At 43.8% G+C, this 27,880-nt stretch overlaps 1 protein-coding gene across 2 annotated transcripts in view; it reads left to right on the plus strand.

Annotated features, from left to right (window-relative positions):
- The window catches only part of LOC129387165 (uncharacterized), a 107,076-nt gene that overhangs the window by 73,052 nt on the left and 6,144 nt on the right, over positions 1-27,880 (plus strand). For both annotated transcript variants that reach the window (XM_055075886.2, XM_055075885.2), the window contains 3 exons: positions 3,336-3,386; positions 14,714-14,841; positions 23,731-23,956. In XM_055075886.2, coding sequence (XP_054931861.1) covers positions 3,336-3,386; positions 14,714-14,841; positions 23,731-23,956 — 405 coding nt within the window. The remainder of the gene's footprint in view (positions 1-3,335; positions 3,387-14,713; positions 14,842-23,730; positions 23,957-27,880) is intronic.

The raw sequence follows: 27,880 nt of genomic DNA on the forward strand, positions 1-27,880 counted from the left end.
ATCATATCATAAGAAGCTAACAAAGAAAGACACCAAGGGCAGCATCGCACGCGTACGCATGAAGACTTGGGCTCGTGCCGCAACGGCGACTAATCAAAATTGGGCCCTCGGTTTCCTTTCTCCTCGTACACACACAAACACACGCACACACATGCAAGAGAGAGAGAGAGAGACAAGTAGGGTCAGGAAAGCAGGTCGGGCTCCAGCCCCCTCTCCCGGAAAAAAGAAAACTTTCTGCCTATGCTACGCAGCATGTGCTGTGAAACAGATATGAGAAGATGCTTATCGCAATAGGTTTGGCAGCGATAGCTATGAATGCGGTGTGCGATGACCCTGGTAGAGATTTGCTGGTACTGGAATAAGGAACTGCGTATGCTGTCATTTTCACGTGAGATGGGCGTCTATACAAGGTTCTCCTTCGTGCACGCCTCACGCCTTTTCTTGCTCATATGGGATCTAGTGGCTGAAAAACGTCTACGATCACGATCTGCAGCAGGGAACTGCGGCACGTTTCGGCTATCACCTATAAAAAGGATGCTTTACGCTTCTGACGGCACCGTACGCTGTGAAACAGGCAGGCGAAGGTGCTTATTGCAATATGATAGGCAGGGATAGCTGTCAATGCTGCATGCGATGACCCCGTAGAAAATTTGCTGGTACCAAAATGAGAAACTGGGTGTGCGCCGGCGTTTTCACGAGAGAGGGGTGGGAGAGTGTTGCGGTGAAGCTGCTGCGGCGGGCAGGTACATACTGTTCTCGATAGCGCGCTTCGTGTATTTTTCTTGTTTACATGGGATCTAGCGGCTGGAAAAGGTATGATAGGATTGTAGTTTGGTGACATACTGAACGTTAGTGCCAAAAAATCATGCTTTCCAGTAAAAAATGAGCGTAACTCTATTGGCTCATTTTTGTGTTCTCGATTGCAAACATTGGTGTTGGGAAAACGTATGTACAGGAAGGTCAGATGTGGAAACATAAACTATTTCATGCCTAGCTTGCTTGAAAAATATTTGAAAAATATGCCTGATGCTAAATAATTGCACAATACAATAAGAGCAGTGAACCTGCTACATGATAATATGTGGACATCCAAAGCAAACACCAAGCCATCTGCCTTAAAACTTGCTTTACTAAATCACTTCACAGATACGGTATTACTAAAACTTGGAGTACAGTCCTAGTCAAAAGTGTATGCAACATGTCTGCAACATGTTTGAAATGCCGTTATTTCCATCAATGCTATTGCTTTTGATGCACTATCTTGGCATTGCACACAGTGCCTGAAGTGGCTAAATAAATGAATGCTATACAACTAGTGGCTGTGCATACAATTGTGCTTACTTTCATCCTATGCTACATGTCATCTTATGCAATGGTTAAGTTTATGCACCAGGTATGCAATTGCGCCACCTGCTTTATTTATTTATTTATTTATTTATTTATTCAGTACCCACAGGTGCCAGAAGGCATTACAGTGGGGGGGAAGGTTCTTCACGGTGTGTCCGCGTGTTGTTATCAGTGACAAGTGAGTGCGCAATCACAGCGGTGCTCATGGCCTCTCCTTCTTGCTGCATGCACATTCCCTCAGTGCTGCCCTCTCACCTTGTTCTTTTTGATTGGGGTGTTCATGCTGTGCAGCATGCCATTCGTGGCGATCGCCGGATCTACGGTCACCGTAGATAAAGAGCAACTCTCATGGCACCATCACAAGTAAAAAAAAAGTATAACAAAAGGTGCAGCCGGCAGAATGTGCAAACACTCGCACGCTTGTTCCAGCAAAAATGGCGAGTGCAACCACGCGACTCCGCTCCACCAACTGGGAGACGAGGATAAGACCTGGACCCCCTCACCTGCTCTCGCTTGGTCAGCCTGATAAGAGTGTCACTGCCTTTTGTTTTATTCAGGGGGCTTATTTGCACCGAGCGAGCGACCCTCTTCGTCGGCGTACCTTTTTCCTCCGTGTTGCACCTGCACGCTATTGGCAGCTAGTGGAGGCTGCGGCGCTGTGGAAGTAGTGTGCAACAGAACAGACAAACGTTACTACTAATGGGTTATACCTAGCATGGTTGAGTAAGCTCTCTCAAACGCAACCACACCTGCTCGGATCAACAAACATCCTGCCGAGCTGCACCTCTGGGAATGCCAAATGAGGGGTTTGATTTAGCTCCGACTGCATCATGCGTGGCGCGATAACAGTGTCATCTGGGCTTACAACACACATGATCGAGTAATGGGTTCTTCCTTCTACACAACGATACTAAAGTCAAGTGCATGGGTATTATGGTTGCGAAAATATGAGTGACATTAGTGTTATATGAGTTGAATAAGGTAAAACTATTCCAATCTGTTTTTGTTTCAAATATGCCATTAGCTCTCCGTGATGGGTCAAAATTGCTCGTGCCTCTGCCCATGTCCCAGCCCATGTTTTCATTACAATTTGTTATGTGCAGTTTTAGCAAGCGGCCCCTATGCTGACTGAAATGAGAGACATTTCATGCAAAAAGAAAACGGGGATAAATTTGCAGTAGCTTACCGAAGTATCAGCTTTGTTCTGGTTTTTGGTTATCTGGTTACCGAACCGTTTAGTCGTCGCATAATAAGAATCTGCTGACAAGGGGAAGCTGTGCAATATTGAAAGGACTGCTTACTGTCTTGAATAGCCAGTAGTGAAATTGTTATTCGACTTGTCTTGTGATCCACCCAGAATTTAATAGCATGATGAGTTGGAACGACAGTGGCTGTAATTGTGGATGGCGTTGTTCTGAAATGTCATCCACAGCTAAGAAGAGATAATTATCTTGAGATTGAGGAGCAATGGAGCTGGGCAGGCCACATAATCTGTCAGGCAGATAACTAGTGGTCTATTAGACCACTATTATTACACAGTGGATACCAAGACAAAAGAGGTGCAGTCAAGGATGGCAAAGAATTGGTTCGTGCGATGAAATTTGGGAATTTGCAGGCATAAGGTGAGGACATTTGGCTCAAGACAAATGTAATTGGAGATCACTGGGAGAGGCTGTTGTCCTGCAGTGTAGTACATAAATAGGCTGGCTATGATAATAGAGAATGTGCCTAAAATTTATCTTTTCATTTTAATTGATGTTCACTTGTAAGCCGTTTTCATGATGTCACTAGTGTAAAAAATTACTGCAGCCCTGTGAAATTAGACTTACAGACTGTTCTGCATTCTTTCTTTTAATAATATTAATAATAACATATTGCCAGTCAACATTAGCACTTTTGTCTTGTGAGTGCTATTGTATCCCTTTCACACATGAACGTGTATATCAAAAATTTTGTGCCGTGATAATTTCTTTTACTTTCATGTGCAGGCAATTCATCCACACAAGAGGATAATCCTGAACCAGATGTTTCTTCCGAAAGTGAGTACAGTGGCAATTAATTTTTCTTGTTGAAATGAAATGAAACACGGATTTTCTTACAGTTTCAGTGGTGATACCGTTGCGCCAATTGCGCCTAACTGCGCCAAGAGGCAAATCCTGCTATATTCTGCTATATTTCAGCAAAATATAAAAAATCTTCACCCTTCCCCCCCTGCACCGAAAGGGCTGCTCGTGCTTTCGAAAACGAAACTTAGTCCTCAAGCACCGTTTCTCCACACCATCGAAAGTGGCATGGTGTGGACCACCAGCTGCGATAACTTTGAGGTGGACTGAGCCAAGCCTCCCTAATTAATCCTGGATCGTACTGCTCTTTCATTCTTGAGCAGTTGACTATTTTAAATACCTTCCACTCCACCGCGTGCAGGTTGTTTAGGCAACGAGACAGCATCGCTTTTCAGGCAGCAGCAAGCCATCGTACTGGTGCTGAGCCAGAGCCTGCCTTTCTCTCCTCTATGACTAATGTAAAATGGTGATCAATGTTTCGGATGCTGTATGCTGTCTCATGTGATTTCTTGAGCACAATGCGCTCATTGTCGCAGACATGGTGGCCGTGAACAATTTTTCCATGATTAAATTTGTTGCCAATCCCTCCCTTTAGTTGGCGAGGCGATTTCACAGTTTTAAAAATGACGAACAGTGGCTACTGATATTTTGGTCGACTTCATACCAAACAGCAACTTTTGTCCCTGGATACTGTAAAGTGCCGCTGGTTAGGCTATAGCTGCTTCATACGGCCAAATGGAAATTCGCTGCCAGTCGACATGGTAGCGGCCGTGCAGCAGGTTGTCGCGGCTAGGTAGCCTGTGTATTTATGTTCAGACCAATAAACCGCCTCTGTGATTGGGCGTCGGATAATGGGCTAGACTAGTGGGCGGTGGCCGATATTGGGTCTGTGGGCAACGTGTTGGCAACTACCGTGAACGCTTTCACCAAAATGAATTTGTGCATCACAGCCTAATTGGGCAGCCTTGCAGAGTCAAAGGTCGCATGCATATATCTGCACTTCACGATGGCATGCAGTGTACACATCGAGCTGCGGAACGAATGAAAGTTAACCGTGTTGCGATGTCAACCATTGCGGCATTTCAAGTATGCAGTATATCAGTCATCCACGGCACAGGATACAAATTAGGTAAATTTTTCATACCACTGGTATTGTAAAAAGTGATTAAATTGTTTTTCCTGCTGAAGTTGGCATTTTAGTGTTTAGATTGAGGTTATGAACCAGCGACCACTTACTGCTTTCACATAGCTTGTCCACTTGAAGGCTCCTTACAATATAGTTTGCAATCACTTTCTTAAACCTGCTTCAAGAGTCCATTTTACTGCTCCAAAATGCATTTTACCTGCTCTGAAATGGCGTGTGCCAGTAGGATCACTGCAGTTTCAAAATTCAGCTGAACTCTGGTATAGGAAACCTATAGGGACAGATAGAAAATTATCATATTGAGGGCTTTGATATAAACGAGTCACTTTGTATAGTTAGTTGTTCAAATTGATAAACTTAAATAAATGTATTGGCCTGTTAAGAAAGAAATGTTGCAGTTCCGCCTGAAAAGTGAAGCATTGACAGTAATAGCAATGTATTTGACAACTACACGAAGTAAGGTTCATCGTTCTATCAGCCACATAAATTGCAGTAAGCATTTGCTCACTAATTAAATTAACAAGCATGGTGTCACGTGTGCACAGGCAAACATGAACAGATCTCTCTATGACCGCGTGATGAATGCCAGCAGCTTGGAGCAAATGCTTCGTGCTGCCTGTCGTTTCACTGCGTCTTAGAAACTTCTGATTACGTGACCTCCGACACTAGCTGCACAGAAATGCAGTGCGCATTAAACCAGCAGCCATTTCAAGTCACCCTTGGCCTTTGCACCTGTCGCACATTACATCGAAGACATGGCCTGCAAGCCCTGTATGCGCTCAGTCGTGTCATGTAGTGCCACGGCCAGACTAGAGGAGGGGATGTGTACTCGCCTGCCCATTCTAGTACATACTTGATCATGTGGCCTTTGTTGTGGCTCGAGGTGGCGTTTGGGCCAGGAATTCACCAAGCCCATCGGATCATATTCGAGCAGGAGCATATTAATTGTCTGAGTTCACATCAGGACACGTCAGCCCTCACTGCACTAAAGGTCTTGGCTTTTAATACCGTCATCCGATGACTGTATCGTGGCCAATCACAATAGTCAAATCGGTTGCAAAATTCTGCCCATGATATCATATCATTTCGTCAAACTCTGCCTCCGATGTTGCATCTTCATCCCTGCATATTTAGCAATCTGGGAATTCGAGGTCATAGCCGTTCCCACAGTAGCATTCAACGTTGGCTGTTTCATCATTAGTTCAGGTTGTCAGTTTTAGGTAGAGGGGTCTTTTGTTGACCAATCAGCAGTTGGTGTCAACGCTGCGTTGACTTCTGCATAAGCGCTGATGAATGGGGAGGTTGCCTCGTGGTAAACGTCTAAGGAATGCTCATTGCTGTATTGAGACGTAACAGACCCCTCCACCACCAGGAGATTCGACCTGAGGGTGGGTGACCAGCTGTCGGGTTACCCGGAGAGTCGATGTTCGGTTGCGACCTTGGGGATTGTTCTAGAAATGGCGGCTGATGACACACTGCAACTTGAGGTCTCAGACTTCGCTTTGTTTTGGCCTTCTACATGGGAATGCACTAGCACACATACACTCTGGTCGGCATGCTCGAGCGACATGCCCACCGGATGCTATGATTCTCGCATCACTTTACAAGGTTCTACCCCTCTCTATTTCTTCCTTTGTTTTTGTTGTGGTCAATTTTTGGCAAGACAGAATTAAGTTGCCTATCTCAATAACACTGCTAGCGATACACGCAAAGCACGTTCAGAAAATAAAATACCCTGAGTTTGTTGCCTAAAATCTCCGGCTCAGACAATCTGTGTTCTTATTCTGGCTCCCTCTCCTATACCTCACCTCAAGCTTGTATTCCTGCGAAATGAAACTCTATCTCAGCAGTCTCGAGTTTTTTTTTTTCAGACAGTTGCGTCAGCCATGCAAGACTGCAATGATTGCTCTCGACCGTGAAGTTTCTGCCTTGAATATAGCGTCCTAGCTTTTGAATGGCCTTTTCTATGATCAAACAGTCAGTCTTTCTCAGAGGCGCTGAATGCCTCTTCTCGCGGTGTCAGTTTCTGATTGAGGTTGTGGGATTCTCCTCCGTGTGCTCTTGGGACAAAGGAACGACAACACAGTAGTGCAAACAATCACAAGGGCATTTATTGCACCTTTCATAGATCAATGCCTGCTAGCCGAGTTGCTATCCCCAAAACATGCCGATGGGCGCGCGACAAATCTAGAAGTCTGACTCACCACGACCGGATAGCGAGCGAATATGTTCGCCCCATGCTGGATCCCAACGGCTGGTCGTTCGCATGTACGGTCACGCTAACGGTGGCACGTTCCAAGGCGGCCACACGAGACGGTCTCGCAGAAGCATGGATCGGCGCACGCGCGGCACGGCACGTCCGTACTGCTTGCTGTCCCGAGCCAAAGAGGAAGCGCCTTGTCTATCGGCGCCCAAGTAACCCCGCCTGTCGGCGGCGTTAGCAGCGCAACACTCGCGCCATCTCTTGTACTACACCTCAACCACTCCGACCGTCGCGGGCACCAGGCCACGCGAGCCGTGCGGGAAAACAACATATCAGGGGATGCGTGAGAGTCGCGCATCCCCACAAGGTACAGCACGAGATGCTCTCCACCACTTTTGTTAAGTTGGGCAAGGACGACACCTAGACCACGGTAGCTGGCGTCTTGCCAGAGAATGAATTCTCTGCAAAAGTATGGCTAGACAAGCACAGGCCGTGAAGACAAGGCTTTCCTCTCATAACAATACACATATTCTGAATAAGGCTCTGCACATCTTCCACTTTCATGCGACTCATGCACTAACATTTTCTTTCTCTTGTCCACAGTAGACCCGCACTACAGAAATAACCACACACAAAAAAATTTTTGCATAATTTACGCAGTTGAAGCTACACGAAGATTTGAGCTTATTTCTAAATACTTCCATGCACGCTCTAAGTGATATTCAAAATGTTGTCATCTTATGAATACACGTACGAGACATGCACCAATGCTTTGCTTCTGTGGCTGAGCAAGACATGCCTTAAAGGAACGGTACACTTTCTAAAATTGTACGTTTAAACAACATATCTGCCAAATAACACATCTTACTTTCAATGAAAATCTCGCGAGCACTTCCGAATAGTGAACTGGTATTCAAGCGTGGCACTACAGGCTTCTGGAAAACAAATAACCTGTACTTGACATTGCTAGCATATCTTGCACAAGATGAATCCTATCTGCTTATAAAGAAAGAATGAAATATCGAGAAAACAAAGTTTCATTATGTATGCACATGCAAACCGTTTCTTTCGGCATATTGATGAGCTTCTAAAATAAACAATCTAAACAAAGCTCAAAGCTTGCTTACCGAAACAATCTTTAGTCCCAGAGATCTCAAAACATCTAACCAAACACTAGAAACAAAGAAACAAACTGTTTCCACCAAACCTGTATCGCCGTTATTCATTCCGAATAGCCGACGGTTTCGGCATCTCTTTAAACCATACTCGAGGCGGATGTAGTCCGAAAGCTCTTGTCAACATTGTTAACCAGGGATTACAAAGGGCACATAGGCCATTCTTCTCGCTATAGACCCCCAACACTTTAGGTACTGGCAACATGCCTTCTGGGCATTGCATTATGAATTCGCTGCCTCGTATGACAACTTCGCATTGTGTTACCGTCGTGCTCTTCTTTATCATACGGGTTACCCATCGAAAAGAACTCGAGGAGGGGGAACATAATCGCCCCCTGTCCTTTGCCTTCCTTCGCACCGACCGTATCTTTCTTCTCTTTTTCGTTTTGTGGCTCGGACACGCTGTAAATGGAAATATGTCGAACGACAAACTCACCTTTTGAATTCTTTCACTTTGCTCCTCAGAGGATTTAGTGACTTTTGCTTTATTCGGCCGTGTTGCCTGCTCTGCCACATTCCTGACTCTGCAAAGTTTCTTTCTCTTAGCATGCATTCTGGTGCTCATTTTCGAGTGCCTTTGCTTCCCATTGACGGCTCCTCAGCCTGACCCTCTTCCTGAATTTCTGTCGGGGAAATCGAAAAGGTTTTCTCCTCTGCCTTAGCCACATCTCAAGAGCTAGCTGCTTCATCCTCCTTTTTTTGCAGTTTTTTCAGCATTGTAATTAGTGCCTGACCTTTTTCCTGAATTTCGGTCAGGGAAATAAAGGTTTTCTCTTCCGGCTTAACTGTCTCCGGAGCTAGCTGCTTCATCCTCTTTTTTTTTTTGTGGTTTGCCGCCGCCGAGGGCAAGATTGTAGCCATGGGGAAGGCTTTTGATAGTGTAGTGCAGTCCACTTATAACGATATCAAGAAGAACGAAAAATCTGATCATTATAACCGATCATCGCTATATCTGGACTGCCGAAAAAAAAATAACTGTCAAACATACCTTCGTAGCTCCGAAACCAAATTTGCCACTTAAGATAAAAAATTGGCATTATAGAAAGTAGGCTGTGAAAAATGAAACGTTTATCTATACCTCTAAATAGTGTGTCAAGCGTCAGGGACGCTCAAATAGTCAGAAATCTGCACTTGCTTTCGCGGAAATTTCAAATTCACAACCGCAGGGTGCATCGCATGCAGCAGCTGCACGAACACTGGTGGCTATAATTTAGCGTGCATGAAATTAGTTAGCGACTCTATTAACGACAGTGCACTTTGCATGAAAGTTGGGGTCGGCCTCAAAGATGGGCCACTGTGAATCTCGTCATCAGTGCCGTTACTGTCGTTGCCTCCGTCGCACCACGCTGCCGTCTGTGTCGCAACAATGGTCACCCAATTGGAGATTCTTCGCAGAATGAGGCAGCGCTATCTGCACTCGGAAACTCCTCCATCGAAGCGCCATCTATTTTAACACCAGTAGCAACATGCTACCAGAGTTCGGTAATGTGAGCGGCTGCTACCGTGTTGGTTTCACACATGGGGGAGTTTTGTCCTGGTGCACAACGCCCACCTTTTCCTTTGATCAGCATGGTCACTGGTTTTCACTGGTCACATATTGTTGTCTTCCTAAGTGAATAGACAAGGGAATCTAATGACTGTATCACGGCCAATCACAATCGTCAAATCAGTCGCAATATCTTGCCCATGTTATCGCACCATTCCATCGAACTCTGCCTCCAATGTTGCATCTCCACCCTTACATATTTAACAATCTGGGAATCCAAGGTCACAGCCGTTCCCACGGTAGCATTTGATGTTGGCCCTTTCCATCATTAGTTCAGGTTGTCAGGTTCAGATAGAGGATCAATGCTGCATTGACTTCTGGATAGGGGATGATGATGATGATGATGCCTCATGGTAAAAGTCTAAGGAATGCTCATTGCTATATTGAGATGTTGCACTATTGAGTGTTTGTCTATGTCTCAACAAGTGCACTGCCTTCACTTCACCCACCACGACAGCTAATTGGCTATGACATTCTGCACCTAAGCACAAGGTCATAGGTTCGATACCCAGGGGTTGCATTCTGATGGGGGCTCGTGGTCGGGATGCCGCTGTGGTCTTAGCATTGCTGTCATTCAAGCTTTGCCATCGAACACTCATCATGCTGTCATCGTCATGCCATCAATGTCATACCATCATCATGCATTCACACCACTATAGTGATGCTGTAATGGTCATTCAATGGTTGTTGATGTCAGTGGTCCAGCTTCGTGATCTGACTCGTTGTGCCTTCTACTCCGACTCAGTTGTCCAAGTCATCTAATAACTTGGGCCACTAGGCATGTGTTCGGGGCCCTGACGCTGTCGTGGTCATTACATCGTCGTCATTACAGCTTTGTCATGCGACTCTCGTCATGCTGCCGTCGTCACACTGTCATTTTATCGTTGTCATCACCTCAATAATTTCATCCCATTGTCATCATGCCGACGTCGATGGAGCAACGAAGGTACTATGACGATGACGTCAATCTTTCTTTGTCATTGTATTGTAATCATACTGTACTCATTCAGTCGTGATTATGCCGCCCTTATCATGCCGTCATTGTCAGACAGTCGCTATCATGGCTCATCGTCAGACTGTTGTCATAATACCATCATGGTCGTGGCATCATTGTCCGTCCAGCTTCGTCATCGTGACGACATCGTCATCATACAGGTATTGTGATACAGTCATCATCACGCGATTATGATCATAAACTTGGCATCATCTCATTGTAGTCACGCCATCATCGTCATACAGTCATGCATTCATTACCATACCGCTGTCTGGATGCCGTCGTCGTCATATCGTTGTTGTCATGCCATCATCATCATGGGGCTGTTTCATCATTGTCATTACTTAAGTATCGTCATCCCATTGTCATTTTATCGTTGACATACCACCTTTGTCGATCCATCATCGTCATTGCGTGTCCATAGTTTCTATCATAATCATGCTGTCGTAATTGAATCATGTTTATGCCAGCGTTGTCATGCTATCGTCATCATACAGACGCTACCATACATCCATTGTCATACCATTGTCATCATGCCATCTTGGTCGTGCCATCTTAGTCATTCCCGCTTCTTCATCTGGTTGTTGTCATACCATCATCATCATGCGATCGTCGTCATACTGTCGTCATCTCATTGTCCTCATGTCGTCGTCGTTACATGCCTTTGTCGTTTGGTCTATATCACTCCTTCATTTGATCATGACTGCTGTGGCGTCATATAGTCATCTTACGTTATGCCTACATGCACCTCGGCGACCTTAGCAAGCGAGTGCCATAGCAAATGGGATGATATCGGAGTATGGGGAAACAAAGGGGAATGTAGTGCGGGAGATTGAAATTCAAGATAGTGAGCAACACGAGAACAAGGCCAGAGCGGGAACCATCGTTTCGACAAGCGGACTTGTCCTTTTCAAAGCAAGTCCACTTGTCAACCTTGCTCAACCTTGTCCACCTTGTTCTTGTGTTGGATGTCGGAGTATGTGGCATATAGCTGAAGCTACGAAAGTCTCATAATTACCACTACATGTGTTAAATAAAGGCCACTTAAATAATACGGTCTGTGGATCACTGCTCGATTACTTTTCACATTACCGTCGACAGTCATTGTGAGACGAGTCCTGCCATAATTTAAGTAAGACATCCGAAGAGCAGAATTTTGGGTCAGTCTTCAAGCTATCAGAGGAACACTGCTTGACGAGCTGCACAAAGAATCCAAGGAAGAAGTTGTAGGTACCCCATCAAAGAGCTGTTTGTTCAAGACTGTGCCATAAGTGCATAAGTTTTTGCGCAGCTTACAGAAACTTACAGGGAAGCATGAAGTAGATCTTGTTTTCTGCTCCATGCAAATTAACACAGCTGTGCAAACACGTCATGGGATATAAAGTAAGGAAATACTGTACACACGAGTAATAGTGTGTTCCATGCGCTACTTATGTCATGTACAAAATTCCTTTAAGCAGTGGTTGGCTTTACTTGGGACAAACAGATCAGCACCTGACCGACAGGCTGTGATAGCACTTAAGGTATTTGAAATCAGGAGAAGGTTTCAATTTTGCTTTACATTGCAAAAGTTGTGGTTGCCGTCTGCGGTTAAAGAATGCGGAAGTTGTCAGCCATCGAAAAACTAAATTAGAAGGTGAACTTTTGGAAGCGGTGTTTATAGGAAATTCTGTATTTGATATGTGTGTGAATTCTGTGGCACTTCTAAACAAGGAATCACAATTCATGGGTAGCCACAGCTAAGCAGGTTCGTTCACATCTGTTTTGTTTTTAGTGCCTCCTGTGCTAGTTGTGTGCAGTTGAATTACTACGTACACATGCTTTCCAATTATCACGTGCCATGATGAGATTGTGCGTGCATTGTATGCAATTTTTTGTCGTCTCGCCTTGTTTTTTTTTTTTTTGTGTCTGCTCTTTTGGTTGCTGGTTTCAGGGTGTCTTGGGTGCATGCTTTCCGATAAATATTCACAGTTAATAGCACTTGTTTCGTCTGTCTCTCCTTCCTTTAGTTCCATCATGCGCTTCACCGTAGTCAAATAACACATGAGCGGGCTTTAATTTCAAATGCCATTTATTTCCGATAGCATGTTGCCGAATGCTTAAAAATGATTAAATCTTATAGTTAAAACAAGAATTCATAATAATTAAATATATTAAATAGGGTAATTAGCGTTTGTTGAGCATGATGGCTTCTTTTCTGCCATCATTGTCCCTTCAAGACACCTCATAATAAATATCGAAATCCTCTGAATCAGAGTTCACAAGAAATGCTTGAGTTTCTGTGTCATTAAGAAAAAAAAATTTTGCTTTTTGTGCCAGTCTACCATCTTGTAAAAAGAAAGGCATGAGCAACACCAGCACTGTAATATTTGTTGCACCATCTGTCGTGTAAAAACCAAGCCTGTATAAAATTTTAGTTGAACAAACTTCTCAGTAGATGACGTAACCTGCCTGCGGTCGTTTCACGCTCACAGATTATCTCGGGCACTGGCAAGGATGTGCACCAGCGGCCAGACGAGCGTACAGAGCGCAGTGCTTAAAGAGTTAAAGAACCCCACGTGGTCAAAATTGTGACATTTGCACTACGGGATCTCCCATAGCCTACGCATAGTTTTGTGATGTTCAGCTTTATAATTAAAATTTGAACTTTTGGGACTACACTTCCATCAGACACCATGTGTCCATAAAAGGTAGTATTCATAGCTCTAAAGCAGGCTCTATCGTAAGTGCATACAACGCTTTCAGAAAGCAGTGACCTAGCAGATCAATCCGATTGCCAGTTAAATTCTCAGGTGCATGCTGTGTGGACTGCGTGCTCCTCCGAACCCTCACGCCTTTTTTTTTTTTCACCGCTGCATGTAGCAGATGCTGCAGGAAATATTCATCTCAAAGTGGGTGTCGTATGACACCACCGATTTCAACTTCACCCATAGCTGCATTAATTGCGAGATGCCCATGTCTTAGTCAGATTAACTGGCCTAAATTAGTCATATGATATTTTATGGAGCATCGTCTCAGCCGCAGTGCAGAGCTGCTCTCAGAAGGGTTGAAAAGGATTTTCTTTATCTGAGTAGTCATGAGAATTACTATTAATCTATTCTTAAGCTTAGTCTTTTTTCCACTGTACCTCTATTAGTAGTATTGTGAGCTGTCTCCTTCTGTTTCAACATCTGGCTACCTTTGCTGCTTGTTAACGTAATACACAACCATGGCAGACTTTTTGCTGCTAAACCTCTAGGGAGGCCTCTTAGGGCTTACCATATTTTCCAGCACATCACAGGTTGTATCGGAGGCTTTCCCACATATCAAAAGTTAGACGCCACCCCATGTAACCTGTACCCCCAGTTATACAGCCCATAAATAACAGAAAAGCCCGTGCATATAATCCGTGGTAACGCCGTAACTGCATACCAGAATGCTCAAATCTTTTCAAAATGTCTCCATTCGTAAATGCATGACTACCTCTACCATTTCGTATCTTCAGCGAGCGGAGCAGCTCTATTCCCTCCCCTCTTCAGCTATGCTGATGCAGCTGGATTCACACAATGGACGTGATGGCGGACAAATCAGTCACATGGCATGTGACATGAATCGGATCATTTTGCAGCTGGAATTTCTGAATCTGTGGATGACAGCATGAATGGAGTAGCCCTCGCATGGGCTGCTCCGTCAATTACCAGAAATCCCAATGGTGATTTGACTCTCTGCCGCATGGCAATGCACTTTGCACGGACTGAGAGACCACCGTGGGAAGGGGGGACGTATGAGTTTGCTGGTGCCAGGTGCACTATTCGCTGAATACTAAACGCGAAAATGGCGACCCGTAAAGAGGAGGAGAATGGCCGACCATGAAGGTGGAGAGAAGGGTCCTCAAGACAGAGTGGTGAGGACAGGGAGGGTTTTTTTTATGAGATAACGAAACTTTTAATGGCAGAGAACCTTGCCCTTCACCACACCTCAAGGCAAGGTGCTCCTCCATTCGTAGGGGTGTGGTGAAGCTGCACTTGCACGTTGCCCTGAAACCACATATCATGGCATATAACCTGCACCCCGACCTTACTGCTAAATAAAAAAATTCTTGGTGGGGCTTATATGCACAGTAACACGGTATATGACTCATAAGAAACAATTTTACAAGAGTAGCAGCAGCATGCTTTTGGGATAGGAGTGTTTTCCTTCATTCTTGACTTGCCTTAATATCGTCTCACGATTAAACATTCATTTTGGCTTTGTGTTTCCAGATGTGGCTGAATCAGCTGATGATGACTGTGTTCATCAGCAGAGAGCGGACCACAGACCCGCAGAAAATGATTACATGGAAGATGGCATCAAAACTTTCAAGATAGGATCTGCCAGAGAGGATGGAAAGGTAACTAGTTGGCATCTTGAGGAGCTCATTCCAATCTTCCCCGGAAGCCCATTAGAAACCAAACAGCAAAATGTATAGTCAAGCCAGATGATGTAAATTTGCCTGTAACACAATGCAAAAGCAACTAGGAGAAAAAAAGAAACTAACGATGGGACATGCACTTTACAGTGTGCTAAGGAGCTTCAACAGGAAATAATGTACATCTAATCAAATCGCTTTATTTGGTGATCATTCATCCAAGAAAAATAACTAATGCTGGGACAAGAGCTATACTACATTTCATACTTAGCTGGTGATTCTGTGGTAGTTACATAAGTAGTCCAGCCATGAAGGTCACATTCTGCGCGTGTTGCAGTGCTGTTGTTTTGGAAATATCACACTTTCTACGGAATAACTATACATAATATATTTGTACAAATTGTGGATGTAAGATTGCATCCACTCTCTCACTACTTGGGCACCTTTGTTCTTCCAGTACGCAACAAACAGTGTTTTGGTTGCTTGTGTAAGCAGTATGCTGCAGCCACTGGTCACAGAATTGTGTTGTTGCGCCCATTTGGGAGTAAATAGGTTCAAATCTATAATACCTTTCATATAAAAATTGGGTCATATGTTGTGACATTAAGTACGAGATTAATGTTGCATCAGATTGCATGTTGCTTACCTATAGTATACCTGCCAACTTTTACACTTGGATAGTAAAATGCACGATTTTTAAAGCTAGATTACAACTGTGTGAATCGACATTAATAAATTTATGAATGTTTATTAGTTTAGGGCAAATTTATTTTTTTAAAAAGCAAAACAAAGTCCTAGGCCAATTTCACAGCCTCATTTTTTGGACTTGCTGGATTAATAAGACCTTCCCACATTAGCGCTATCCACTTAATATAATGGGAACCAAAATATCAGTTGCCTTTACGTGAATACTTCATGAATAGACATCATGAACATTTTTCCTCGTCAGCAGCACAGATCATTCTTGCTTTGATTACAGACCAGAGTACCTGTTCACAGAGTCTCTGCAAAATACATTTCCTTAATTTCTAAAAAAATGAACAGTTGACATCATGAGTAATGAAACAAATTTAGTATTTTTTGCCAAATACAGTTAAATCTCCGATAACGAAGTAGGTAAAATCGGCAATTTGCTTGGTTAGATCGAAATTTCGTTGTAATGAAATTTGACCTGTTATGCAAATAAGGGAAGTTGCCGATTGTTTCTTACATGGAAAGGGGCCGCAGAATTTTCCGAATTATTGGGCAATTGAAAAAGAAAATTTGAATGAGAAAACAATTCATTTTGATAAATTTGGGAGTTGGCGACTAATTATACGGTTTCATGCCACGTTGATGACATAGTTACATAGGCGGTACGAATTAAGCGAAGCCCCCCCAGCCATGCTTTCATGTGCACTCTGCCCCCGCGACGCTATCACCCGCACTGGGACGATGCTATCATAAAAAGTACCTGCAGCTAGTGCCTCTTGCTCCAACGGGTCACCGAAAGTAGAGATTATGCAACCTTCAATACAGTCGAACCTTGATATATCGAACAACACGGTGATTGTGAAATAGTTCGATATAGCCAGAATTGTATATATAAAATTGCGTAAAAAATGCTTAAAAAGCTTCTGCAAATCAATCAATGAACCAAGGGTGCGATCCGAGATCGTTGTTCGGAGCACGTGTTCGGTTGGCCGCGCACAATTGACCTAGGCCAATCGCGCAAGGGGCAACTGAACGCGCGTTCCGAACGATCCCCGATCGCGCCCCAGTCGTGGCGCAGTAAATACACAAAGTATTTATTCATTTGGCTGAAAGTACTGCAGCAGTGTAGCCTGCTTCTTATTGGCAGCCATGTACTCAAACACGGGAGTCCTCCACATAGTCCAAATGATCCGCAAGCGATAGGCCGCTGCCCTCTATTGCAGTGCAGTAGCAGCATAGAAGGGCCAAAGCAGCTACAGCCTCAGTTGAAGTCGGGAGCGGGGCAACATCAGTGCTTGCGGGATCAACCTCGACAGCGTCTTCGTTTGGCCGCTACTTCTGCTGCGATCTCCACGTCCATCAATCGAAGCATTTTGAAACACTGTAAATAACAAAGTATTAAGTGGCTTAAACTTAGGGCAGGTAGTGACTGCGGATCCGGATCATGAGACTGAAATAATCAGAAGAATAAGAATGGGCTGGGGTGCGTTTGGCAGGCATTCTCAGATAATGAACAGCAGGTTGCCATTATCCCTCAAGAGAAAAGTGTGTAACAGCTGTGTCTTACCAGTACTCACATACGGGGCAGAAACCTGGAGGCTTATGAAAAGAGTTCTACTCAAGTTGAGGACGACACAATGAGCTATGGAAAGAAGAATGATGGGTGTAACGTTAAGGGGTAAGAAAAGAGCAGATTGGGTGAGGGAACAAACTCGAGTTAATGACATCTTAGTTGAAATCAAGAAAAAGAAATGGGCATGGGCAGGACATGTAATGAGGAGGGAAGATAACCGATGGCCATTAAGGGTTACGGACTGGATTCCAAGGGACGGGAAGCGTAGCAGGGGGTGGCAGAAGGTTAGGTGGGCGGATGAGATTAAGAAGTTTGCAGGGTCGACATGGCCACAATTAGTACATGACCGGGGTAGTTGGAGAAGTATGGGAGAGGCCTTTGCCCGGCAGTGGGCGGCACTGAAAGCGGCACTGTAGTGGCATCTCCTGCTTGGTGCCATCGCGATAACACCACGCTGGACACCAATACGGCCGACACGACACAGGTCAAAATGGCGACCTCGCTTGTGTACGGTTGGCTACTAGCACGCCTAGTAGCGGCTGCGATACTGATTTTTCTAGATGGCGCTAGCTATGCACCATATTTAGCAGTTGCAATGGAAAACTGGTGCATTTTTTTAAATCCTCGTATCTAAGCCAACCCGAGAGTTTGGAATATGATTATTTGAAAAATCTATCGGCCTAGATTTGAATAAATACGGTACTTTAGTTTTCTGCAGATTCATTTTTCGACCCACCCTTCTGCTTTGCCTGTCCAGGTCAGTGAGCATGCACTGCAATTGGTCCTCTGAGTTACTAAGCATGGCAATATCATCAGCGAATCGCAAGTTACTAAGGTATTCTCTAATAACTCTTATATTGTTACTGCAGCAGAAGTCGTTACTGTTGTGTATTCATTTTAGTTAAATAATCATACGAGATACATTTTGGGGAAGGTTACAGTGCGATCAGTGGTTAACACAAAATAGACGTCTTAACACTAGGTGATACAATAGATGAGTAGAAAACACCAGAAATGCAAAGAAATATGTTTCATGTTCTCACCACTTAAGGTAGCAGGAAAGTTGTGAAATTGAGGATCAGAGATGGAGTGGGCTGGCTCACTTCTGCATCACTTTTTGTGTTTAGTGTCCGTTTAAAAATACGTCTCTAACTTGCTTTAAGGTTTACAAATTTGGGCTTGTTTTACGAACTAAGTTGGGTTACGTTCTGGCAAATTTCGTTGATGCGGGATTGTAGTACAGCGACATTTCAAGAGGTACAAACTGCATTGAATCCGATGGGTGTTCGCTGGGGATACGAAAATTTCCTTATTGTGGGGTTTCGTATCGCGGGTTTCGACTGTATGTGTTGTACTGGTTTACCAACTGCTGTGATCAATGTGTTGAGCAATGCCATCGGTGTCGTAAAGGAAGCTAATATAGCATAGGGATTTCAGGTCTACTAGACTTGGAATGCGCGGAAATTTAGCTGGTGGCTGATGCAAATATCTTATAACGAGATGGTACTTAGATGTTTTGGGGTTGTGTTAGATTGGCCTGTACATAAGCACTCTCATGTTTTCAGTTCTTACGATAAGCAATCAGATAGAAGATTTTCCAGTTCACGCTGCCAATTCAGAGACGCCGCCGTTGAATAAAAACCAATGCAGGCAAAATAGTTCACAACGCGGCTAATGATGCGCATCGCATTTGCGCAGCCAAGAGAAATTTCCTCATACTGTTAGTTACTGCTGCACTGAAAGGTTGCACAATGGTTCTTCGATGACCTCATACAAAGTGAAGTCATGTAAATTTCACTGAGAATGGGCTAAAACATCTCCAAATCATTCCACAACATGCGACGGCAACACATCAAAGCAGTGCCTCACCGGCTTGCACAAGCCAGAGAGGAGGAAAGGATCACTGCCCCCTCTTTCCTCTTCACCTGATGAAAAGGTCTATACTAAGCTTTGGCCAGTTTTACATCAATACAGGTGCCGTAGAACCCCATTGCTACATCTTTCAAGGAACCAGAAAAAAATAATTCAATCTGGGAAAATGTTTCATTTGATGACGCTTGCAGTGGCAATACTAATGACGCAAGACACTACTCTCTCAAAAAACTTTATTTGTAGTTGAACAGCAAGCCAACAAACTATTAAAAACCCTTGTGGAGTGGTTGTAGCTATGAATCACGTTAAATGAGGCTTGTGATTTACATCTGGCTGTTGTGTAAAAAGATTAAATAAATTCTGGAGTTTCATGTGCCAAAACCACATGATTATGAGGCATGTCATTGTAAACGACTGCTGATCAAGTTTTACCACGCAGGTTTCTTTAATGTGCACCCAACGTGCGGTACACGGGCGTTTTTGCGTTTCGATAAATGTGGCCATGGCAGCCAGGATTTTATACCACAAACTAGTGCTTAGCAGCGCAGCACCATAGCCACTAAGCCACCACGGCGGGTCTGGCGCTTGGGTAAAAGCTTTCATAACAGCCTCTTTTCGAGCACATACAACCCTTTTTTCAGTTTCTTCAAAAACTTGTGCAATTGAATCTCAATGATTTGAACTTGCAGGGGCTTGAATATTTATTCATATTAAATGTAGTTTGAATGAAAGGAATCTCATTGCATGGACTTACTTGCAGTGTATGTACATGGAGCTAACACATGAGTAGCAAGTTCTGGAAGCATTACTTCATGACAGCATGGCGGCACATTCTCCCATGAAGGTGCACATTTAGGCTAGATTTTTGCTGCTCTGAAGTTGCAGCTCAAAGCAGAATTCGCATATAACACATGCCCCGACTTAACTGTCGACGCACACCGAGTCAAAACGAAACTGCTGTTTGCCACAACCGCAGTCGCTATCAATGCGATCATGATTCGCAACTACGCAGTTATGTAGCCACATGGCCGATATGCGCACCGAGTCAAAACGAAACTACTAGGCCTCTTAGATTTTCGGAGTTCTGGAGGCAGCCAGCTAGTTCCAGTCCTGAGAGGAAGTCACATGAGCTGGAATCCTAAGATTACCTGAAGCTGGCCGTGGGAGAAACGTAAACATGTTACCCAAATGGCAGCAGCCATCGAGGCCTGAGCGCAGGCGGCATAGTCAGAAGTACCCGTGGTTAAATGGGCCATAGTCGGCCCATTTGTGCATTGCCAGCTTTAAAATATATGAATGCATTTGGGGCTACAATCACTTTAGTGAGATCTGGTGCAACTTGGCACAGGACGCGCAGTGGGCACCTCACTTTGCACAGCGCAACAAATGGCCTGCGACACGTCTGATGCCAAGACGCTTAAGTGCGTAAAGTGATTGATGTATCCTCGAAAGCAATCACACGGGGATGCCTGCTTGCAGCGATAACGCCACCCACTGGTGACATTAATCAGTTGGCGTTGTGTCATCATTTGACAAGACACGAAAAAGCAGGATATCGGGTACATCTTATACGCATAACATTTTGTGCCAGACTGCTTGGGCTTCGATTTCAGAAAGTTTTTTTGGCTGATGGTGCTTTTCTTCTGCCACTGTGCTGAAGGAGCTGAAGATGCAGCGGGCACATGAAAATGCACGGTCTGTGACCAGCAAAAAGTTTCACACGGAAAACAATATTGGGCGTGATCATGAGAGCAACAAGCTAATGTACGTGTGGCCGTTACTTAACCAGTGCATTCTTTTAACGTCAACGGTGTAGTTGGAACACATCAGTTTTGAGCTGCCATGTAAAGGTACGGTACAGAGACTGAGTGAACACTGGCTAGCTGCGATGCCTTCGGTAACTGCATAAAAAGGAGATAGTACAGTCGAATCTCGTTAACCCTTTGAGGGTCGATTTTTTTCGCCATATGTTACCACCCAGGGTCGATTTCTTTTGTTGCAGATTCCAATTGTTCTCAGGGACTTATTTCGAAAAAAATTTACCGCAATTTTTCTAGGGTGGCTGTCAAGTGAGAAAAAAATATTTTGCGTTTGTATATATGTACTCTTCATTCATGAATTACAACAATAAAAACAGGAAATAAACTTATAAGAATTAAAAATTTGATGCATTTTATACACATATTTCAAGGCCTTGAAAATGCATACACGACAATCTTTCGCAAGACTCAAATGTTCCTGCTCTTACACTAATATGTACATCCATAGCGTAATCGAACTGTGTAGGTGCTCGCACTCAAGAAAACTGTGTGGTTGTGTGCCCGTCAAAAAAACACAAATTGTGACAGAATTTTGCTATGTTCATCTTATCGCCAATCAGAGGCAATTAGTTTTCGCTATTGTCAAAAAAAGAATGAAGCAACGGAAATGCATGCACGGCGGCATCCTTCCTATGCGCACCTCTGTGAGCACTAAACGAGCGAGAAAGAGGCGGTCGCCCTTCGAGCGATTACTAACGAGATAGCCATCAGTTTTGCATGCACAAGAAACCAAAACTGCCCGCAGAACAGAGCACGAACCGCCGCCTGCCTGCGCGCGTGACAATGCGCCAGCGCTAGTATACAGACGCGCGGGTGCGAACTAGCGCTTAAACAAACCATGCAACAAAAACCAAGAGAGGGAGGCGCGTGAAAAAAATTCTTTGTATTCCCACATAGTGCCAGCAAATGACAGAAAAGAAAAAGTTAGGAAATTGGCACGCTTTTTAAACCTACAGATGGCGCCTTAAATATACGGCATCGACCATTTTCGAATCGCGGCGCTGTATATTTACGTCATTGACCCTCAAAGGGTTAATGGAAATACACTTAATTCAAACTTCCGGTTTTGTCGAACTGACGCCGGTGGTCCCGTCACAATTATGTGTATTCCAATGGGCGAAAACGCCCAGTAATATAAATGCGCAAGCATTTACGATGTTTAGTTTGAACATGCTGCACGCTGAATCACGTAGTGGTCCCTCCGACCAGTATTGCTTTGATCCCGCCATAGAGTAAAAGATTAAGAGAAAACCCTAAACGCTGTGCGCAAAAAAAAAAAAAAAAATGTGGTGAGAATTTTACTCTTTCTCAAATGGCTAGGTCGTTGTTTCTGTGTCATGCCGTAGTGCCCCAGCCATACTAGCGGCAAAACACGCGCCGCGGGAGCAATTGGTCCTGGGCCGATTTTTTTGTGGCTCACCACAGCAGCAAGCAAGCCACGACCAAAAGAGACCGATCAGGGTGTCTACCAACCGGGAAAACCGGGAATTCTCAGGGATTTTGAATAGTCTGGAAATACTCAGGGAAAACTCAGGGAATTTATGCTTCTGGCAAGGAAAATTAGCTGTAATTAACTCTTTGAGGGTTGATTTTTTTCGCCATATGCGACTGCCCAGGGTTGATTTTCTTTATTGCAGATTACAATTCTTCTGGGGGACCTATTTCGAAAAAAGTTAGCATAATTTTTCTAGGGTGACCCTAAAGTGAGAAAAAAATATTTTATGTTGGTGTGTATGCACTCTTTATTCATGAATAACAACAATAAAAAAGGAAATAGACTTATAAGAATGAAAAATTTGATGCGTTGTTATATACACATAGTTCAAGACTCAGAGAGTGCGCACACGAGAATATTACACAAGTGTCAAATGTTCCTGCTCTTGCACTAATGTTTACGTCCATAGCGTAATCGAACTGCGTAGGTGCGCGCACTCAAGGAAACTCTGTAGTTGTGTGCCACTCAAAAAAGCAAAACATGTGACAGACTTCCCTTAATTTTCATCTTATCGCAACCAGAGGCAATCAGATTTCACAAGTCTCCCCCCCAAAAAGAAGAAACGGAAATGCATGCGCTGCGGCATCCTTCGTATATGTACCCCTGTGAGCACTAAACGAGCGAGAAAGAGGCGGTCGCCCTTTGAGTGATTAGTAGTGATACAGCCATTAATTTTGCAAGTGCAAGAAGCTGAAACCACCTGCGGAACAAAACCCAAATCGCTGCTCGCCCACGCACGTGCCAATGCGCGAGCGGTAGTATATAGATGCGCCGGAGCAAACTAGCTCTAAAACAAACCATGCAATAAAGACCGAGAAAGGGAGGCACAAGAAAAAATTGCCTGTTTTCCCACATAGTGGAAGCACATGCCAGAAAAGTAAAAATTAGGAAATAGGCACGCTTTTTAAACGTACAGACGGCGCCGTAAATATACGGCATCGACCATTTTGGACTTGTTCGCGGCGCCCTATATTTACATCATTGACCCTGAAAGGGTTAATTTATCATTTCTTTAATTCAATTAGTAAGTGCAAGTAGTTTCCCCTGTTTTCCTTAGTGGCTTTGTTGGTTGGCTTCTCAAGATATGAAGAATAAAAATCGAGCCCCTTCGTTAACCCCCCTTTTTTCTTTCTTGCTCTCTCTCTCTCTCTCTCTCTCTCTATATATATATATATATATATATATATATATATATATATATATATATATATATATATATATATATATATATATATATATATATATATATATATATATATATATGTATGTATATATATATATGAGAGAGAGAACACCTACTTCGTTTGTGAATGTGCCTTGCCATTCAAGATACCCTTAACCACTATCATCGTTTCATTGAGCAAAGTGTGTGCTTCTGGCAATTATAACTACATCTGCAGCGTGCATGCTTTTTACAGATATATGCAGGCAGACATTTCTGGATTAAGAAGCAAGATTGGGACACGTTGTTCAGTGCTCCTACTGATGTGAGATTTTGTTCGGTGGCTGCATCCCTGTTTTGGACGCCGGAAGAGCTCTCGGAGCGCAGTGTCACCGGCTTGCCTGCAAGGTATCCCTCCCCACATGACAAGACATTGCAACCAAGACCACCGCTAACACCTGAGAAGCTTGACACCCTGAAAGGTGTGGTCATGTACTTACTTTTGCACTTTACGCAGTTTTATTTTTGCTGCTGTGTTTTCCTCCGTCACTACTACGTGACAGTATTTACTTGAATCTAAGCAGCAGGTGGGCCGCGCCTCCTATTCTTACCACAGGATAGCTCAAAAGAAAGTCGCATGCAACTGTGAGTGTGCTTTCCTAGTCTTCCATTTGTAGCGTGATTGTTTAACAAATTATTCTGTCCATGAAGCATACATCTGAACATAGTAAAAAACAATAACACTGCATTTGAGTCAGAACCTAATTAGTAGTAAATTGTTTTGTGGAATTATCCGCAACTGAAAACTTGCTCCAGCATATTAAAAATGCTATTATAGACTATGCATTAAATTTCCCATGCCTAAATCTGAATATTAAAGTATGAAACTCAGCCTAGTATGTATATGTTGTGCATTACAGAGTTAAACCAGTGTCATGATGCCTTAAAAGGGCCCTTAAACTGCCTTTGATGTCTAGGACACAATTTACATAAGCATGTGCATTGTGTGCAGAATGCTATGACAATAATCTTTTGTGAATATACGGGGTACTTTTTTTTGGACAATACAGATTTTTTACAGAAAGGCTATAAGAGCAGCGAACATGGCATTCTTACAGGCTAATTCCTAGGCAAGGAAGACGAGGCGGCAAAGCTGGTAACGACGTGAACATTGGAAGACCAATTAACTAAAATATATTAATTACCTAGTGTTTATTAGCGCCTTAGGGGCAGTTGTTTAAATTGCAAATTTGAAGGCAGCCAAATTTTAGTGCTCTCTCATTTTTTTATTTATCTTGAAAATCTCACCTAATTCGAGATATTTATAATCGAATTTCAATGGTAAATCCACGCAATATTGAAACCGAGTGCCGTGGGACGGCGGTCCCACTATTATGTTAGACTGAAATGCCCTGTGGCGACAAGTTCGAAGAAGTTGGAAACTGAACGTCTCGGCGAGTTGCAGCACCTACTGATACGGGGCGCTTTGCCTGGCCAGCGTGTGCTGCTGTGTGCTGGCTCAGGATTTGCTGTGGCGTGCTGTCATTCAAACTTTGCCCCACACTTATTTATGGGGCGTCGCCGTCTGACGCGCTGTAGGTCGTGCTCACTCTCAATGTTGTCTGCATCTGGCCTTCAATTTTGATGATGAATATCTCAAATTACGTTCAATTTTTGCGTTTCTGAAAAATGGGTATCCCATAATTTGTGACGCCCTACAAGTTTTCCATATAAACAACTGCCCTTAAGTTAATAATCTAAATGTAATTAACATATTTGTGTTAATTAGTCTTTTCAGAGTAACCTATGCAGTGGCAAAGTATTTCTGCTTCACCGTAAAGCTTGTACGTGAATATGACAGGTATATCACAGTCATAGGCTTTTTATGAAGAATCTGTATTGTTTTAAAAAAAATTTTTCTGTTGCAGCAGTGCTACATTCCATGGGTTAGACAAAAAAAGGAAAACAATTGCATGCTCCTCTCCGAGATTTTTTGGTCTTAACACGACACTCCAGCAGGTTCATGTATGTGATGTCACCAGAATAAAAGCTGATTAGTTGATCTGTTGATCTGTGAATAACATCAGTTCTGATCTGAAGACTAGCACGCCTTCGTCGTGCAATTTCATGCCCACTCTTTCTTCTTTTGTTCTTTGTGTGTCGTGCACAAAAGGATCGTTTTGTACTGATAGCAGCAGGTGCAGTAGCTTGAGGGAGCACAAAGAACCCGAAGACAAATGAAGCTGCAAATGAGTGGCCATAAAAGAATGATGTGATGGTAAGCAGGCAGTTTTTATTGAGAAGACAAGAACATTTTCTCAGGACTGGCATAATTTGCAGCAGTTAAATTTTGAGATCACTGAAAGAAATGAAGTAAAGGGTCTGAGTCTGTAATGCTGCTTTATCTGCTTTGAATCTGAGCAGATGACTTCACATAGGCGATTATGGGTACGTGAAGATGACGGCGCCTAGCCCTTGCAGTCACGCTGTCTCCATATTTCTCCAAATGAATGTTCTGACAAGTGGCGTAAAAAAATCTTGATGTCAACACAACTCTCTACTACACAAGAACAATGTCTTAAGTGAGAATAATGCAAAATAAAGTAATTTAAGAGGTGTGCACTACCACGTTTGGCAGAGACGTTTTGGGAGAGGCGTGCGTCGCAGATGTAGCTGGCACTATGGAACTGGCGGCTCAGGATTTCTCGGCGGTTGGGCAGCCATTGCTGGTGTTAACAGCCCTACGGAGCGCTGACGAAAGTGACTGGCAAGCGTCGGGCGGTATTGGTTGTGGAGACGCAGGGCGGCCTCCCATTCTCCATTTTGGACTTCGGTAGGGTCGATATCAGTGCAATTTACTTGATACTCCATGACTTAGTGGGCTGGATGGGGGGGAGGGGGGGGGGGGGCAGGGATGCTAGACCAAAAAGAGGCCTAGATCCGGCGTGCACCAGGGAGATAAAGGGCCGGGAAATCTGGCCCGGGCAGGATAGCGACAGCCGGGTGGGCTTAAAATGGGCACCTCACCTTCCCGAATGCGATGATGGTGATATCGAAAGGGTGACATCAAAATGTACAGCTGCTGTGGACTTTAAGCTGGAGCCCATATGCAGTGCTTTCGCTTGCAGCGGCCCTGAAAACGGTCCTCTTAATGCAAGGTCACAAAGGAATACTCCACCCGATAGCCTATTCTAGCAGAAATCTCCTGCCAAGAGAGACAGTCTACAGCACAATTGAACGAGAATCTCTGGCACTTGTGGGGCGTTTCAGAAATTCTCGATGTACCTCTATGGGGCCTCATTTGTCATCCAGATAGACCACCAACCTCTCCGCTATTTAAGACGGGCAAGACAGTTGAACAGTAGAGTCCTTCCATGGAGTTTGCTGCTCCAAGAATACCAGTTCACTGCAAAACACATAAAGGTAAAAGCAAATGTGGGGGCGGATTATCTGAGCAGATTATAAAAGAGAAATTTTGCAGCTATATTACTCGTATGTGCAACTATCAATGGATACGAGTTCTGTTTTATTAATGAATGACTTTTGTTGTATCATGAGTCTTCTAAAATAATATCCTAGATGTGGGGGTTTTGTCATGAAAGTCGAATTATTTCATTGTCTCCACCTCCTAAGTGTACACACCTATTAAGCATCGTTCCCTTAAGAATGGGTTGCAAGCCTTCGTGCATTGCCTTTTCACGTAAATAGTAAGGAACGTGATCTTTGGTACATCAAGACGACATTGAGCTATGTGCATTCGTGGCTGTTTTGTGTGGAACCAAATTGTTTGCCGGAGAGAGTGACCGCTGGCAGTCTGAACTGCAGGGGGAGCATGTCCAGACTCTGTGAAGAAGTCTTCGTTTGAAGCTATTACTTTGTGTTTGAATTATTTGCCTGCTGGTGAAGGTGACTGCCAGTGGAGTCTGAACCACAGTGAAAATGAGTGCATGCGTGTATGCTTCATGTGTGCATCTAGATGGCTAGAGGTGAATGTCAACACCTGAAGAGGTTTATAAAAATGATCTGGTCTGACACTTCATCACTCGGCTCTGCTGCCGATGTTGAGGCACTGACTTTCAAGGTCACTTACAAACTGCGTTTTTGTGGATGGACTGTCGACATGACTGGTTTACTGTATATCGCTATTGATTCTGTGGACTGTGTGCTCGAAATATTTTCTTTCCCAAATGCTGTTAAGAAATTTGGTTTGTATCGATATGCATATATATAGTTCATTGCTGATCATACGATACCACATCCTAATTGTTCTACATTGTTACACCTGTTCTTTGCAATTGCGACTTTCATAGATTTTCTGTCAAAGAAATTCACAGCTGTCTCTTAATGATGAAGTTTGTCTTGTTGAGAGATATGTCAAATCACTGTCCCTTGTTTTGACCGGCCTT

Source organism: Dermacentor andersoni, chromosome 2 (assembly GCF_023375885.2).
Source record: "Dermacentor andersoni chromosome 2, qqDerAnde1_hic_scaffold, whole genome shotgun sequence".
Classification (NCBI taxonomy): Eukaryota; Metazoa; Arthropoda; class Arachnida; order Ixodida; family Ixodidae; genus Dermacentor; species Dermacentor andersoni.